This window comes from Alligator mississippiensis, chromosome 1 (assembly GCF_030867095.1).
Source record: "Alligator mississippiensis isolate rAllMis1 chromosome 1, rAllMis1, whole genome shotgun sequence".
In the NCBI taxonomy this organism is placed as follows: domain Eukaryota; kingdom Metazoa; phylum Chordata; order Crocodylia; family Alligatoridae; genus Alligator; species Alligator mississippiensis.
The window spans coordinates 113,640,301-113,657,218 of record NC_081824.1 but is presented as its reverse complement, the minus strand read 5'-3'; the positions used below and the strand labels follow the sequence as shown (position 1 = coordinate 113,657,218).

The following is a 16,918-nucleotide window of genomic DNA, read 5'->3' as shown; positions in this document are numbered from 1 at the left end:
AAGAAATTTTCCAACTATTTGAGTTGGTCTAATAAAAGATATCAGATTAACCCAAAGAGTTTTGTCTGCCTATGTCCTTAGACTAACATGGTGACAACCTATACCCCTGCAATCTGCTATCAAAACTTGCCTTGAATTTCAGAATCACTAACATTTTAAGAGGCAAATAGAGATTGTGTACATTAATCAGATAGTGCTGAGGAATACTGTAGTGTTAACATATACTGATAACATGATTAAGGGGGTAGAGAAACCTGTGTTTCAACCCAGATGCATCATTTGTCATCTTCTCTTTAGATTTTTGTATTCGCATCACAGTTATGCAACTACTGCAGCCATCCCTGGATCTATGTTGCTGGGAAAATGGTTCATTCCTCATGATGCCTAAATCTGGCTGTTTCATGTCTCTGCCACTTCTTTTCCATCTGTAGAATGGGGAACATTTTTACCACCTTTGTAAAATGCTCTAGGATGTAATGTCAAAAAGCACCATATAAAGTCTGGGTTGTGGTTTTTATGATGGTTGCATTAAAACACTTGCAGTGTTGTTGATTAAATGACCTTTGACTTTTTTTCCAGCTAAACATCTCAAATCAAAATACATTGCAAAACAAGCTGTAAACTTTGTTTTGATCATTGGCAGTGCATAAATATTTGAATTTGTTGCCATTGCTGTTAATTGGGGGGGAGGAGGGGATATTTCTATTTTGCTGCTAATAGCAGCATCTGATTTGAAAGGTAATAAATAGCACTTTTTGGATAGATGAATGAAGTGTTGAAGAGGAAGGGAAGAACCCCTTTTAGTAGTACAGGTGCCTAGTAAGTGCTAACTTTTATTATTGAGATGGCAGTTTAAAATCATATTAATTTATACATGTGTATATAGCACTCACACACTCTATAGCTGTTTATCCATGGAGAACCCTGTAATTTCCTCTCCCTGCCTGCTCCAATGAACATAAATACTGATTAATTTTATTCCCTTAGTATGAGACACATTTCCATTGGGTCAACACCTTTTGTACTGCTATACCTTTAACTGTGCAGCATCTGTGACTTAATTGCAGGTTTTCTATCAGAAATATTATAGGCATCTTTTTACAGTTTTGGATATCCAGCATCATTTATAATCACTCCTTTAAGCAAAAAACAAACAAACAAAGGTAACCCCTCCCCCCCCCCAACAAACCTAAAATGCAGATGTTTTAAAACATTTATTTCATTTTGGTTTTTGAATGAAGAATGAATGAATGTCCAAAAAAGGATTAGGACAAATTTAACAAACTTCCATCTAAATCAGATATGTCCCAGGTACCTTGAAGATGCTTTGTTGTTCTGTTATAACAATATTCAGGGGTCTTTGTTCTCCTCCTCTTCTTTCCTTTCACTTTCATTCCATGCATGTAGTGTGTGTGTGTATATATGTGTACTACGTATGTATACGCAGTACTGTGTATGTGTTTAGGTTCTATACCACAAGTCTACAATAAGTCCATATTTAATAAAGTATTTGCATAACTTTTTAGCTTGGCCCAAAATGTACTTTTGCCCTAAGATGTATTTTGGGGCGATATGTGGTTTGTAAGTCCCTAGAACAGACAGGCATATCTTTTAGTCGATAGCTACAACATTTGTTCAGTTTCTTCATTACATCAGGATAAAATATTAATTATGTTATTGGTTTTATATTTTTAAGTACGTTTAACCTTTAACATGATAAAAGAACTTCTGGCATTCCTTGGGGAAAAACTGAAACAATTGATTATTTTAGCTTTTGGTGATGGCAGTGATCATTTTAAATAAAGCTCATGATTTCTGTTATCCGTGATAAAACAGATTCATAGTAGTTTGGGGTATAGAGCTATAGACATTTAAGTCGGTTTGTAAGTATATGTATATACATGTTTGCCTAATAGAATGGAACAGTTTTAATGTTTTTAATGCTGAATTCTTAGATCAATGCATGTTTTGATTTCCCCTTAAAGTATTTATTTAAAAAACAAACCAGATGTATAAAGTTAAGCTGGCAAAAATCTGTTTAATATCATGGACACATGCCATCTTAGAGCGGGAAAGGAGTATTCAGGTATGTCTAGCCCTCTATGTGTAGCTAATGCTGTGAGGGAAGACTGGGAAAATTCAAGAATTTAATTTAAAGAAGAAATACTCCTAGTATTGAATCTGGAATTATATCTGTTAGTAAACTCTTACCCTTGCATTAAGAGGTATGGGAAGGTTTTGTTGAATCCTTCCATTTAACACTTCATATCTTTACATTCTGAAATAATGTGTAAAAGCAATAGAGTTGTGGGTACCTAGTATCTTAGCATGGTAAAATATTGTGATTGACGACACATTTCTGTCACTAGGTCTTACTGTATTATCACATTTTTCTGTTTAAGGGCACAGTTTGATTTTGATCTTGTATAATTCTTTCAGAAATATATTCTTTTTGTTGTCCTGTTTGTTTCTTTTCTTGCTTAACCTCTCCTTTCTTTTGTAGGTCACTGCTGTTTTGTCTTCTACTGTTTTAATTCTTTGCTTTCCGTTTTCTAACTTGTCTAGAGCCTAGAAGAAGAAATAACATCAATTTTATTTAGTAAAGAGGGCTTTTCCACTAGCATGAAATCTACCTTCTCTTCAGCCACGATACGGACACCAGAGGGCACTGTTGTGAAAGATAATGTACCTTCTGAAATGCTTTCTGCCTCACCCTTCTCACAGCTGCCTGAGGTGCTTTTTTGCTTTTTTTTTTTTCCCCCCCCCCCTCCTCCCTGTAATGCCACATGTAGAGGAACTGGGTTTTTTCAGAACATAAGATAAAATTTACTGCATGAAGTTTCAGTATCCAGGTATTAAACCTTATGCCATATTGGATGCTGTGTATTCCTAAGACTCTCTAGTTATAGATAGATATGGAAGAAATAGATTTGCCTTGAATGCATATTAAGTTAAAATTAATAGATGTGGACCTCAAAAGTGGTTAAACAATTATATAAAAGTTAACTTTTTTTATCAAAGTCTGATTTTTTTTGTCAAAACAGTCCGGCGTATGTCACCCCTCTTTGCAAAAGAGGAACTTGGCATAGTGAGCTCAGGGTCTAGTCCTGTATTTGTAGTACTCGGTTTGTTGATTCCTACTTTTGGTTCACAAGGATCCTATACACACTGTACTTAGAAAGATTAAAAAAAATAGAAAAGAGGCCAGGATTAAGTCACAGATGGTGTGCTGACTTCAATTAAAACAGGGGTAGGCAACCCTCAGGCATTTTACTTGGCACGTGCACCTTAGGCAGAATGACAGAGAAGGAGCTGGGGCTGTGCTGCCACAAGAATTGGACCTCTCATGGCTCACCCACCATCCACCCTGGCACGTCAGCATCTTACAAGTTGAAGTTGCCGGTGTTTTTTGGCACTGTGCCCAAAAATGTTGCCAACCCCTGAATTTAAAATATATTTGTGCTTTCATGAGTTTCTCTGAACTTGAACATTGCTTCTTCAATACAAGTTTTGTTTAACTGTCATGGTATTATAAAGTGAATGTACATTTTTGGCCTATTATGTCAATGCAGACACCCATCACAAATCATTTCGTCATGATACAAACACTAACAGAAACTCACCATTTGAGCTATCCAAATGAGAGCCTATTAGGATCTTTTTTATAACACGCCTTAGATACAACAGTAACCTAATACTACTTCTTTTTATTACAGTATATAAAATTATTAAAAGGAGCTTCCAAATCTTATAACTATAAAAACAAAAAAAAATAGGGAACTAAGGGGAAAAAAAGTCTGCCTGCAATAAAATTAAAAATACATGCCATATTTAGTATGTGAGAGCTGATAGATGGTAGGATAGCGTATGAAGAAATGTTTTTTCCACTTATGCAATAATTACATACATTCTTACTGCTTGAATTAATTAATCTTAAGGTAGGAAATTGATTGTGTTGCCAGGTTGCATCCTGGACCAGCATTAGTTGGGGGGTTTTCTCATCTTTTTGGTAATTATTTTGTTTTTGAACATCACCAACTGGGCTAATTTTTTTTAATGGGCACCTTAATTTAGGGCACACAATTTTTCAATGGGCACCTTAGTCAATGGATTGGTTGTAGGAAACCGCATAACTGAAGATTCTGTGTGGACATCAGCATACCCATCTGTTCTGGGGAGGTACGCATTTTGAACTGAGCTTATGTTGACAATACTGTGTCAACAATGGATATGCAGATCCTTTGTCTCACTGTGTTGTCTACGCAATGTTAAATGTTTGGTGTTTAGAAAACTTATTGATTTGTGTCCTCTGGTTGGTTTTTGTTTCACAGAAAGTTGGTCCCAGAGCAGAAGGGCCTTGCAGTGGAGCCAGAGATGCTGATAAGGTTCTTCTGATTTTTTTTTTTTTTTTTTTTCCATAGTACATTTGGCTCTGACATTTCTGATCCACCTTCATTCTTTCTTTCTTTCCTTTTTCAGTTAACCATCACAGTCATCTTAGTCCTCTTCATGACATGAACCAACCATCAGTTAATTTTGTTTCCATCATTTTGATTTATTTATATACTGTACTTTTGTTTTCCTCATCCATGTTTTTTTGTGCAGAGTTCACATGAGACTCTGAGCGTAGTGGAGGAGAAGAAACGGGCAGAGGTTGGGATAGAAGAGACAGTAGTCATAAATGAAATCAACGGAGGGAAAATACAAGTTGCCATTGATGGTGGGGAGCCCTGTAAGTTGGAACATCTGTCAAAAAAGGACTCCTCATCAACGTCATCGGAGAGCAGCAGCAGTAGTGAGAGTGAAGATGAAGAGGTAGGAGAATACCAGCCACACCATCGAGTCACAGAAGATGTCATCAAGGAAGAAAAAGAAGAAAATGAAGATGCTAAGGAAGTGGAAGGGTGTACGGCAAAGGTGGTACAATGTGTGGAATCTGTAATAGAGGGCAGTAAAGAAAAAATCTCAATTGAACATGCACAAGTTGCAGAAGAGAGTTTGGTTGAGGGAAATGCAGTTTCTGGAACTCCAGAAGAGAAGAGTTTTATAGAAGAGGCAAAACAAGACCTGAGAGAAGAGAGGGAGGAAGAACAGCTCAAAATAAATGGAGATCTCTCTCACATTGGCATTGATGTCAAGCCACAAATAATTTGTTGTTCTGAGGTAAATGGTGGAACAGACCAAGAAGTAGATTATGTAGAGATGTTTCTTAGGGTGAAAATATACCTGCCTTTCTTCTCCTATTCTCCCAGCTCTTCAGGTGCTCACCAAGATTGAGATCTTATGGAAGGTGGAAACCACTGATGAGCAGTGAAACTCTGCCTACTTCAGTCACGGTTTCTGGCCTTTTGCTGCAACTGGAGAAGAATCACCAGTAAAGCAAACCTTCCTACAGCTGTACCATCTTATTTTTTTTTCCTTACTCCATAATTTTTTTTTGCATGTTTTTAACGTTTGCAAGTCTTGTCTTGTCTATTTTGTTAGCTGTTTTTAACACATCTGTGACCTGTATGTGTAACTGGAAACTCCAATTTAATTTTGTTCAGTTTTTCTTCCTGTCCACAGTTTTCTTTTTTAAATTTTTTTCCCCCCTTTTTCTTTTAAAAATTATTATGAATGTGATGAATGGAATCAGTATAGACCCAAATTGCTTTAACTAATAAAGAGAACAAGATTCTTTGGGTAAATCTGATAGTTTTAATTAGTCCAACTGAAATAGTTGGAACAGTTCTTCTTTGCAAGCTTTCAGGTACAAACACCTTTCCTCTGCCTGAAGAAAAGGGTGTTCATACCCAAATACTTTCAAAGAAGAATTTTTCCAACTATTTTAGTTGGTCTAATAAAATATATCAGATTTACCCAAAGAACCTTGTCTGCCTATGTCCTTAGATGAACATGGCTACAACCAACACCCTTTAAATAATAAAAACACACAACTTGAGCCAGGTTCAAGCATAAGGGAATGGAGCTTTTATTGTTTTGTTACAGCTTCTTCTAATACCAGTGGACATTTAGGGAACCACACATTAGCTCCAGAAAAAGCCATGACCAGCTATTTTGGGACATAAGCAGGATAAAAGGGTTCAATCATTTGGTAGATTTCTGAGGAAAGAAGAGATATATGGAGTAAAGAGGAGACATCTCTGCCCAGAAATTCATGTACCATTTGTAAACTAACTCTTTGGTCTCTATGGTATTCTTGAAGTTTGCAACTGCATTTCACTTCAGAGATGATCCTAAGGAAATCCCATGTCATTTTTCCTCAGTGAATACTCCCAATTATTCTTCTGGTTGAGGCTGTAAGTAAACAAATTTCTCTAGGTTATACTGAGACCTAGCAGAAACACTTCCTGAGAATAGTGGGAAAATAGACTAGGTTTGTAAGGAAATTTAAGCAATGAACAAAAACGCAGATAAGCACCTAGGAGGCTCCTCAGGCATTTTTACACGTGCTTTCGGACACGACACTGGGCACTTTAATTAGCAAAATGCGCTAATTAAAAGCGCCCGTGTGTCATGTGTATCAGTGTTGCCGTTGTCCCTATGCTGAAAAAATGGTGGCAGAGCACTTTAAACTAAAGCTTATTGGATGTATTTTATTTCAAAGTGCCCCACTGACATTTTGTCAGTGCGGCTAAATCGATAGACATGATGCATGAGGCTGCCAGAGTACATCAATTTCCGTGTTCCAGCAGACTTGATTAATCGTTTCTGCTCCAACACACTGGATTTCCAGCGTGTTGGAACAGGCTCCCCACATATGTGTAGGAACCCAAACTGCCTAATGAAGTCATTAGAGTTAAGTGCCCATTCAGATGTGCATTTTTAGGTGCCTAATACATTTAAAAATCTGGCCGAATATAGCACATACCACATTGTTTTAATTGCTTGCAGAGTTTTGCTTTGTCAGTATCTTTTTCTTCCCAAATAGATGTTAGTATTACAGACACCCTTTGTATACTGGGAGTTACAATATCTTTTCAAAGATTTTTTCAGAGGAAACCATTGGTATTTAAGCCTAGTAGTTAAATAGCTACATACCCTCTAAACCCCAGAAGTAACAGTTTTCTGTTTTAGAAATTAACATTAAAACTAATTAAATGTTAGAAATGTCTAGAAATTCTAGCTTTATTTCCTGTTAGACCAAGTAACAGATGGGCACTCATGGAGAATTCATATAGAGAATTCTCTATTTCAAGGCAAGGTTTATTTTTTACATATTTACAGCTTTTACTTAACACTGGCAACTTTTGTGTAATGGAAGAACCGATAGCTAAACTGACACTCCTTCCCATTTTCCTAAGTTTAAGACAAATTATTATCCGTTTCAGCATGTGTTGTTCATTGATACTTGAATCTAAGATGTAGTATCAAAGGTTATTGGAATCTTCTGTCCTAATTTAGGTGGCTAAAAGGTCTGGTTATTCATTTTACTTCCTTATTTTTGTTTTGTTTTAGGAGTTTTTGTTGCTGTTGTTTTTGAGTTGAGGGAGACATGCTTAAGTGTTTTTTAATCGCCTTTTAGGTTTTTGGTCATATTTTCTGTTAGCTTACCATGCAAACCTTAGTCGTATGCCCTTTGGATTGATTCTTGCCTCTTCCACCACAGCCTCCAGTAGTAAAAACAGAGATGGTGACCATTTCAGATGCTACACAGAGAACAGAAATCTCCACCAAGGAAGTTCCAATTGTCCAAACAGAGACTAAAACCATCACGTATGAGTCTCCACAGGTACAGGAGCTGGTGATCTTTTATGATGTTGTTTACAAATTGGTCTTTTTTTTTTTTAAACCCTATTCTTGGTCAAATTCAAGAGAGATGACGATATAAAAATGCTTTAATAAGTAACGTTTTTCATATAGGGCCTCAGATTATATTGTGACTATGGAATAATGGAATTACAACATGTAGATAGTGATGTGTCATTTAAACTGTAGGGTTTGTTTTTTTTTAAACTGCCCTTAAGATCCTGAAGAGGAACAGTAACTTTGACAAATTTGTCAACAAGAGATAGATAGTCAAATGGTCTGTATGACTCAGCAGACGAAGTGGCTTTTATTTTAGAGTGATCTGTAAAATGTACACAAAACCAGTGTCTCATATGGTTATTGTGTTGGCCAACAATGCCGCACAGATAGCATGGGGAAGAATACACAGATGTGTCTGTTCTAAAAACAATTTTTCATTTGAACTGAAGTAGAATGATGTAGGTGTTCAGTGCTGAAGCTTGCATTTACTTCTTTTAGTGAAAAGTTCTAAATCCTAAGGCATGAAAATACAACTTTTTCTTCCTTTCCAAACTACTCACAGCTTGATGGCAGTGCAGGTGGGGATGCTGGTGTACTGTTGAGTGCGCAGACTATTACATCAGAATCTGTTTCTACAACTACAACTACACACATCACTAAGGTAAAACCAGTAACTTCTCTGTGCATTTAAAAATATCATTATATAAATATGCTTTATGTTGGTTTTAAGAGCTGCTATTCATCATCATAAATGTGGCTAGGAACAGATATTGCATTTGTCCCTGGATAAGTTGTGCCTGTTTGTGTCCTGAAACAGGCCAGTCCTGTGATTTGTGTGTACACACATTGCCCTTCTAATCAGGGTTTAGTAAGCAGCTGAATGTGCTACTGCTTATCTGTCATTGATTCAATAAGGCAATCCCAGGATAACTGTACAGACATACTTGTAATATCCCAGGACAAACTCTTACTACCTCTTATCTGGGAAACTTTTTTAGGATTTATCGTGGGACAACAGACGTGGATGTATCTGAATGATTGAACTTTGCTTATCTGTTTGCAGCCAAAATGGATTGACCCAGCTTCCAATTTTGTGATGGATAGCTGACACCTTTAAATAAGGGCTGAACATGACATTACCTATGATCCAGAGGGAGAACTAGGGAAAAGATGGGGGAAACATTGCTGGATTTTTTCAATAGATGAGAAGTGGAGGAAAGCAGAACTAAGCTTTACAGGTTCTTCTTCCTACTCACTCCTCAGTGTTTTCTGGGAATTCTTGCAGGAGAGGACATAATATGGTTGGAGTCTATAGACACCTTCTAATGCAGGGGTCAGCAACATTGGGATTTTGGGGATTATATTGATAGTCTTTTTTGGGGTACCTTTGTAAGTAAAGCCAACCACTGGGGGTCCCTTTTATCATATGTTACTTCAGGAGCTTACATGAATCCAAGTCCTCAGCTTCAAAAGAGAATCATGAAATTCAAAAGACATTTGGTCTGTTTCTGTTTCTATCCTCTATAGTGTTTTTACATTCCCTTCCTCCATAAAAGCATGTTTTCTTTACCTGCTATTTATGGAAGCATTTTTTTAATGGGCGGGCATGCAAATGATAGAGTTAGTATAATTTTGATCACTTACTAACAGTTTTTTAAAAGGGAAGCACAGGAATAATTACAGCTTATGAAAAAGCTAAAAGGAAGGTAAAATATAAAAGGTACAGGTTACATTTTATTTCAAGATGAGGAAATTCAGTTTGTGACTACCTATGACAAGATTCAGGGTTTATAAAATGAGTTTCAGAATATATCCTAAAGGAAGAATTATTTATTGACAATAGGTCTGGAAAGAAGGGTTTGGAACATTCTTGAATGAAGGTCCTGCAGAGAAAACTGTAGACTAAGCATTTTAAGGAGAGATTAATTAACATCCCTTCTTTGATTTCCTGTTCTTTTCAAAATTAGTAAAAAAAGACTTTAGAGAAACATTTGAACCTCCTGTTTTAAATCAGTATCTGATCCTGTGCATATGTGCAGCTGTAAGAAAACCTATAAAATGATAAAGACTTTTTTTTGGAAGCAACCATTTCAAAAGTTTTGAATCAATCTTGTTTTCATGAAGTGACCGATTCAGTGAAGAATAGGATAGCAGTCTTGAAACCAGATTTTCCATATTTTCATTAGCAGCCTCATCATAGATATCAGTGGATTTGTGGATGGGGTTCTGAATGCCCAAACTGCTTTCCAATTTCCCATCCAAAAATTTTTATTGTAGACTTAGGAAACTTCCAACATAATCTAAATCTTCCTTTGGTGTTCTTGAAGGATTTGTTTTTGAATTTTCCTGGGATTTAATTATATTTTAATTTCCATTGATTAGTCTAATAGAACTTGTCTTACATGTTCTATCTCTGGTCTCAGTGATATTCTTGATTTGCTGTTTGAAAGTCTTTCATAACAATCTTCAAAGAATTACATGTTTATAAGAAAAATCTTTTAATCTTATTATCCGCATAGGTGTATATTCTATAGCATCTTCCTTTCTGGCTGGATCTTCAACTGTTTTAAACATTAGGGTAATGAAGAAGCAGGGTAAAAGGGGTAAAGGTGTTTCATCTGAGATTTTGCAATTAGATAGCAAAGTTGGTGAGGCAGACATACACAGGTAGATCAGAAGAGAGAACCTTTGCACTAATACTGAAGAAATTTTGTGCAGGAGCTGAGAAGATGAGTTGATATGTATCACTGCCATTTCAGGAGACTTGTAATGTGTTCTGATCCAGGTCTTGATGAAAAAGACCTGTGTCCCTGACCAAACAGCTACCTCCAAAAATAACCTCAGCCAATATCTGATGGTATTCTATGCTGCTTTAGTTCTTAGACAGCTTCTTGAATGGCACTGCAGTACAGTTAACCACATTATTAAAACTGGAAAGGACAACTAGCTTTATGCGGAATAATTTATTATTCACTGCAACTCTCCAACACCAAAGTTTAGTTGCTTCAGTGTGCTAGAGATGAAGCACATAAGTGGTTACCACTCTCCTCTCTAGTTATATGGAATAATTGTAAAGATTAATTTATTTTTTTGTGTGCCATCTGCAGACAGTGAAAGGTGGGGTATCAGAAACAAGGATTGAGAAGCGCATTGTCATTACTGGAGATGCAGATATTGACCATGACCAGGTGAGTACCTACCCTCTTTTTACTAGGGTGTGTCAATCGTGGTCCTCTAAGATCAATGACACTAAGAAAAGGCGATATCAAGTGAATTCCTGGGCAGAGACCTACTCAAATTGCAATTTTGTGAATTTTGTAGAAATTGCAAAATCAGCCAATCTTGAAATCCACAGGGGGGAAAAAAAAACCTTACTAAAAATAGAGTGCTGGCTCCCCAGTGGGAGCCAGCAGTCCTCCAGGCCATGCAGCCTTGCATGAATGGGGCTGCCAGCATTAAAACAAGCAGGCAAGATGATTGCAACTCCTGCCCCTCACCACCGGTTGGCTGAGAGGGCTGCTTATCATGCCGGCCCCACTCCCTCCACCAATCAGCGATGAGGAGCAGGGCTGCTTGATGGACAGCCCTCATCCAATCAGCAGTGAGGGGCAGGGCTATATGATGGACAGCCCTTTCCACCTGTCAGTGGGGGACACTACAATAAGCCCATAAAAATGGCTTGGGGGCTTAGAATTTGCCTGTGAAATTGGCCAGCCCCCACCTCAAGTTCGGTAGACCCCTGTTCATAGGAGCGGGTGGATTCTGTTATATCAACTTATAGCAGCTAATGTACTTTATGAAAAAAGTATCTGCGATGCAGCTGAGAAGAGGAGCAGTCTCTTTATTTTCCTGTTCTTATCCACAATGGAAGTATTCCTGCTCTCTAGGTTTAAACAGCTTATTTATGTGAAAGGGACTCAAATGGCTTGTTGCTACTGTTTTCCATTTGAAAGGAAAAACTGAATGACAGCCCTACCACCATAATGTGCTGGGAAACAGTAATCTAAACAAACCATAGTTCCCAGTTCTGTGTTGTTAATATAGTAACACAGCCCTGTGTTTTGAGAGAGAGTACAAGTTTCGCCGTACGTTAGGACATACTGATATTTCCTTTTAAATGTAAGAAAACAATCAATTTAGATTCACGTGTATTTGCAAAAATATGAGCATAGGCCCAACTATATTTTAATTGTGCATCTCTCTGAATCATGCATGCATAATTTAATCTTCATTTGCACAAAAAACTAGTGCATGCATTCATTTTCTTGAGTTAAAATATGGATTTACCTGTCCAGGAAAAAGACTGACTTTGAAAAGTAGAGAACAAAAAAATTAGAAAATGCTATCATCTGTTCCTTGGAGTTGTGATAGCTCAGACAATGTGCATAGCTTTTCATTTAAGACTCTAGGGTGACAAAACTGAAATAAAAGATAGTTAGCCATCACTGGGTTTTTTAAAGAAAAAGTCTGCCCTTTATATCACGAGACAGTAAAGCCAATTGTAAATTGATGCCGGATACATAAATCTACAGAACGGAGTTTTAATTTCACTTCTTAATTGTAATGTACTCAGGACTCTGTAAATTTAATTTTAGATTTTGATGTGCCTGTAGCAAGTGGCTCATGACAAATTCAATCTCTCCTTGAAGCTTGTAATTAAATGGCAGAGATGTTTAGCATTAGGCAAGGGTTATATCTACTCTGACACTCATTTAATTCATTTGGAACATCTGAAAAGGTCAAACGCTACCTTTGCTTTTATAAAACTCCATTTACTGCTCTCCATTCCTTCTCCTTACAAAAAATAAACAATTATGAAGCAAAAAAATAAATTGTAAGAATTGTAAGAAATACAGAGAGAATTTTTCACACTAACATTAAACCCTCTGTTTAGCTTTTGGCTACTTGTGGAACCTTCTACTAGAGGCTGACCCTGCAGTGGATCTGTGAATTTCATTTTGTTAAAACTGTGTGATTAGTTTTGTTCATTTGGCTGTTGGCACTGTCCAGCACATGAAAATATTCCCAAACCATCAAGATTTGTTAGAAAGCAAGTATTTCTAACATTCACTTTTTGTATTAAAGATTTCAGTTGCTCTTCCTTGCACAGAGTCTGATAGAAGTCTTAATTTTCAAATGTGAGTAATCCTTTCCTTAGAAATCCTTGGTTGTACTGTACAGATTACATGGGGTGCATCTTAAAATGTAAAATACTAATAAACCTATTAGGATGAAAATTGACAGCAAGCATCATGTGGCAGTAGGGCAGTATACCCCTCATTTTGCCACTGAATCACTAAGATTTCTTTTCGAACCTTAATGTATGTAATATAATGGTAATGGTGTAATGGTGATGTTGCAGCTGTGACGTTCCAGAAAGTATGCATGAGACAGATTTCTTAGGGTGATATCTTTTATTGGATCTTAGAACAAATGTTTTGCATTTGAAAGCTTGTCTAACTCATTGGACCAAGTGCATAGTTGGGATAGAGTTGGACAAGCTTTCGAATGTAGAATATTTGTCCTAAGGTCCAATAAAAGATATCACCCTAAGAAATCCTTTTCGAACCTTGGCATTCTCTCTTGATTTCTGCTTCCCCTGCCCTACCTCCCCACCTCTGTCTCCTCTCAGACTTTTTATTTCTTCTTCTCCCTACCGCAATATGATTTTGGAAAATATTGTTCATTCAACCTGTAGCCCTTCAAGGTGAGATGCTTGTTTTACTGCACCCTGTTTTCTTTTTTAGGGTTTTCAGTATTTTTTTTGTCGCCCTTGCCACTAAGTTGACTGTGGATTTATTATGGCTTATGAAATACCACCTCCAGCTCTTGCCTCCTGCTTGGTTCCTCAGCCCTCATCTGTGTTTATTCACTGCTTGTGCAGGGCAACACAGTTCATTGAAATAAGATGGCCTTGGCTATGGTTCTTGACTAAAATAAAAACCAAGCTCTTTTGCCTCCTGTGCCTCTCTTTAATGTTGCTGTGCTCCTCTAATATGGCCTTGTGTACGAGTCCTTTTAAGTACATTTCTTAATAAAACAAGATTTATTGAAAACACAAAGGAATAAAAATAAATTTTTCATTGTTCCTGAAGGTAAATATTTGGACCTGCCTCAGTGAAGTTTTTCTAAATCTAATTTGCACTTCCCTCCTGTCTTCCACTTACGACTTACTGATTTATTGATAGACATTAATTAGTCTGTCATAACTATTTTAGAGTATGTTGAATGAAGGAGTCAATGCAACTTGGATTATTTTCATCAATTCATAATAAATGGAACCATCTCTTTGTGTTGCTGTCTGCTATTCTGATTTAGCATTACATCCTAATGTCAACTACATCAATAATTTACAGTGTTTTTCCAAGATATTGTGGAAGGGTCAACAAATAATGAGAACCCTAGAATAAGAGAAATGGGAAATGTAAAGACATATTGCTAATTAAGTTTTCTTAGATCAAGGATAAGCTTAAGCTTTTGGGGAAATTAATGCATATAGAAAATCAATATGGTCCATTCGCTGCCTGGATAGTGCTGCAGAGGACCCTTAATTTAGTTTATTTTTTCTGTACTTACAGTACACAACGATTTCTTCTTGCATGCAATGAGCCATATTAACTACTGGACAATTCCTTGAGTTGCTCCTCTGGCTTTTGAAAATCTTATTAAACTATTTATGCTTTTCTTGCCAGATTGCATACTGTGTACACAGAAATACCCAACCCAACTTTTGAGTGGGAGGAAATACTTCTAGGTACCACTTGCAACTCAAAGTTTTCCCATGCTTATTTTCCCAATGTACTTGTAGTAAACAACACATCAGAGTAGCTTTCATACCATCTTGGCTTTCCAAGGTAAAATTTGGGCCGGGACTCATGCAACTTAGGCTTTCTGCAACTTAGGCTTGCTGCATTCAAGTTTTTCCCTAAGGTATCTATAGAGACTGTTCAGCAATTAGTGATCGCATCTAGGAAAATAACTAACTTAAGTAATTAGAGTTCAAATAAGACAGAATAGTGTTAGAAATTTTGTTCTCCAAAATGCTATTTTTCACAAAAGATGCCTAATATGCAAATAACTATCATTGTCTCTTCATGATTTGGGGGTGCATTTGCAGCATTTTGGGGATGCATTTTGCTGTGAGTTACAGAGAACAGGCATAAGATTTTTTTTAAAAAAGATTCCCTTACTGTCTATCCTTTTTCTTAGGCAAACATGAGATTGTCCTGCATAGTTGCTAACTAATGTGGTTTCTTTTATCAGCCATCATATTCATGTATTGTCCACGTGGTTGCTTCAGTAAAATATGGTATTGAATAAAATACTAATTCACCTATCCAGTAAAAATGCTGACTTTGAAAAGTGGAGAACAGGAAAATTAGAAACCAAATAATCTGTTCCGTGGACTCATGATAGCTCGAACAACCTGCGTAGCTTTTCATTTAAGAACCCAAAATCACAAAACTGAAGTAAAAGATATTTAGCCATCACAGGAAACTGTTTTCCAATTTAACAGCCCTTTAAATCCAAAGGTTTCAGTCCTGAACACCTATTAAACTGAATGTGTTGCTTTTGGATCCTCCAGATCAGACCAAATCTTAATGTAATTTTACTGTTCCTCAACTAAGCCTTTCCAATATGTTTGTAGGCATTGGCACAGGCAATCAAAGAAGCCAAAGAGCAGCACCCTGATATGTCTGTCACAAGGGTAGTGGTACATAAAGAAACTGAACTTGCTGAGGAAGATGAAGGATAAGTTCAAGGTAAGGAAGCCTTATACTATCAAGCAAAATAGTGCAGGTAAGCTTGAAATACTAAGTCCTATGTTGGTGGTTATTACTCACAACTGTCCTTCGAGCAAAGTATAGTTTGAAAGGGAACATCATCTCTCTTTAGCATGTATGGTTCAGTTTTTTAAAAAGTGCTCAATAGATGTATACATTTTAGTATCAGTGAAGATGGATACATTTGAATAGCAAATTGCCTCAAACACAAGATGCAATGCAGCTTTCAGAAGACTTGTAAAATTAATTTTAATCCTAATTTCAAATTTCCTACAAAAATCTTCATTCACAAAGCCTTTTTACAGTGTTTACTTTTAGCATTCCATTAAGTTATCTAACTTTGTGTTAAGACATGTACCTCAGGTAATTTATGCTTAATTTGAAATATGGGAGCCCCCTCCCTGCTCCTTTGTGTGACTGATTTTGTTGGTAGTTAAAAGATTATTCCCACTCTCCAAATTGGACCTAATCAGTATATTTCTAGGTCTCAATCTTGCTGAAATATTTAATCTTTTTCTTTCCCTCTGGAAAAGAGTTAAGTAGTTTGCAAGCTGGAGTTTAAGCTGCTTATCAGTTGAAGACAAAGTAGATCAGAATTCCTCCAAATATTTCACTCATTTCAGTGTGCCTTTGGGAAGTCACTGTAGGATCTTTGATGTTCAGACATTCAAGGCAAGGGGTATTCCTGTACAGTTAAGGAAACTTTCAAAAATTCACATCCTCTTTGTTTGTTTTTTAAAATCAAACAAGAGAACCTTTTATTCTGTAATGAAATGAATAATCTGAAGCACTATAGGCCACAGATCTAAAGTTGACATTTTTAAGAGAATATTTAATTTGTACATAGTCCTGTTTAGTCAGGTAATGCCTGGTGTTTGTTTTGAAATAACGACAAATTAAAAATTGTAGTTAATTTTAGACTCTTTAAATTGAGTGTATTCAAATTAATGGATGTTAGCTATGCCCAGGATTGAATTAAGAACTTGAATAAATAGAAATCTTTCTTTGTCTTGCCTAATGAAATTCAAAACAACATAATTACTACTATAATACCTTTCTGGATCCTCCAATATTTTAATTTACAGTCTAACATTTATTCAGTGTCATTCAAAATATAAGATGCTAGATGAAATGCAGTACTAGTTAATAAAGTAGTAGCAATGCAGATCAAAGCCAGCTGGGATAGACAGTAACCCTAGACAAAACAGAGTCCCATTAACGTAAGTTTGTAACAAATTCACTCTAAGTGATCTTAGCCAAGTTCAATATTGCATTAAAAATTGTCCATCTTACCTTCATAAGAAGTAATATCCCCATGTATTACTCCTCCTTCATAATATTTTTCAGTACGAGGATATACTGGAGCCATTTAAATGATAACTCTG

At 36.5% G+C, this 16,918-nt stretch overlaps 1 protein-coding gene across 15 annotated transcripts in view; it reads left to right on the top strand.

Annotated features, from left to right (window-relative positions):
• The window catches only part of EPB41L2 (erythrocyte membrane protein band 4.1 like 2), a 231,221-nt gene that overhangs the window by 208,069 nt on the left and 6,234 nt on the right, over nucleotides 1–16,918 (top strand). For 4 of the 15 annotated variants that reach the window (XM_019479507.2, XM_014611034.3, XM_019479506.2 and 1 more), the window contains 7 exons: nucleotides 2,566–2,733; nucleotides 4,332–4,385; nucleotides 4,606–5,163; nucleotides 7,610–7,732; nucleotides 8,312–8,410; nucleotides 10,857–10,937; nucleotides 15,398–15,512. In XM_019479507.2, the coding sequence (XP_019335052.1) occupies nucleotides 2,566–2,733; nucleotides 4,332–4,385; nucleotides 4,606–5,163; nucleotides 7,610–7,732; nucleotides 8,312–8,410; nucleotides 10,857–10,937; nucleotides 15,398–15,505 (1,191 nt within the window). In that variant the 3' untranslated portion in view covers nucleotides 15,506–15,512. The remainder of the gene's footprint in view (nucleotides 1–2,565; nucleotides 2,734–4,331; nucleotides 4,386–4,605; nucleotides 5,164–7,609; nucleotides 7,733–8,311; nucleotides 8,411–10,856; nucleotides 10,938–15,397; nucleotides 15,513–16,918) is intronic. The other 11 variants (XM_014611038.3, XM_006259766.4, XM_006259764.4 and 8 more) reach the window with 5 other exon arrangements.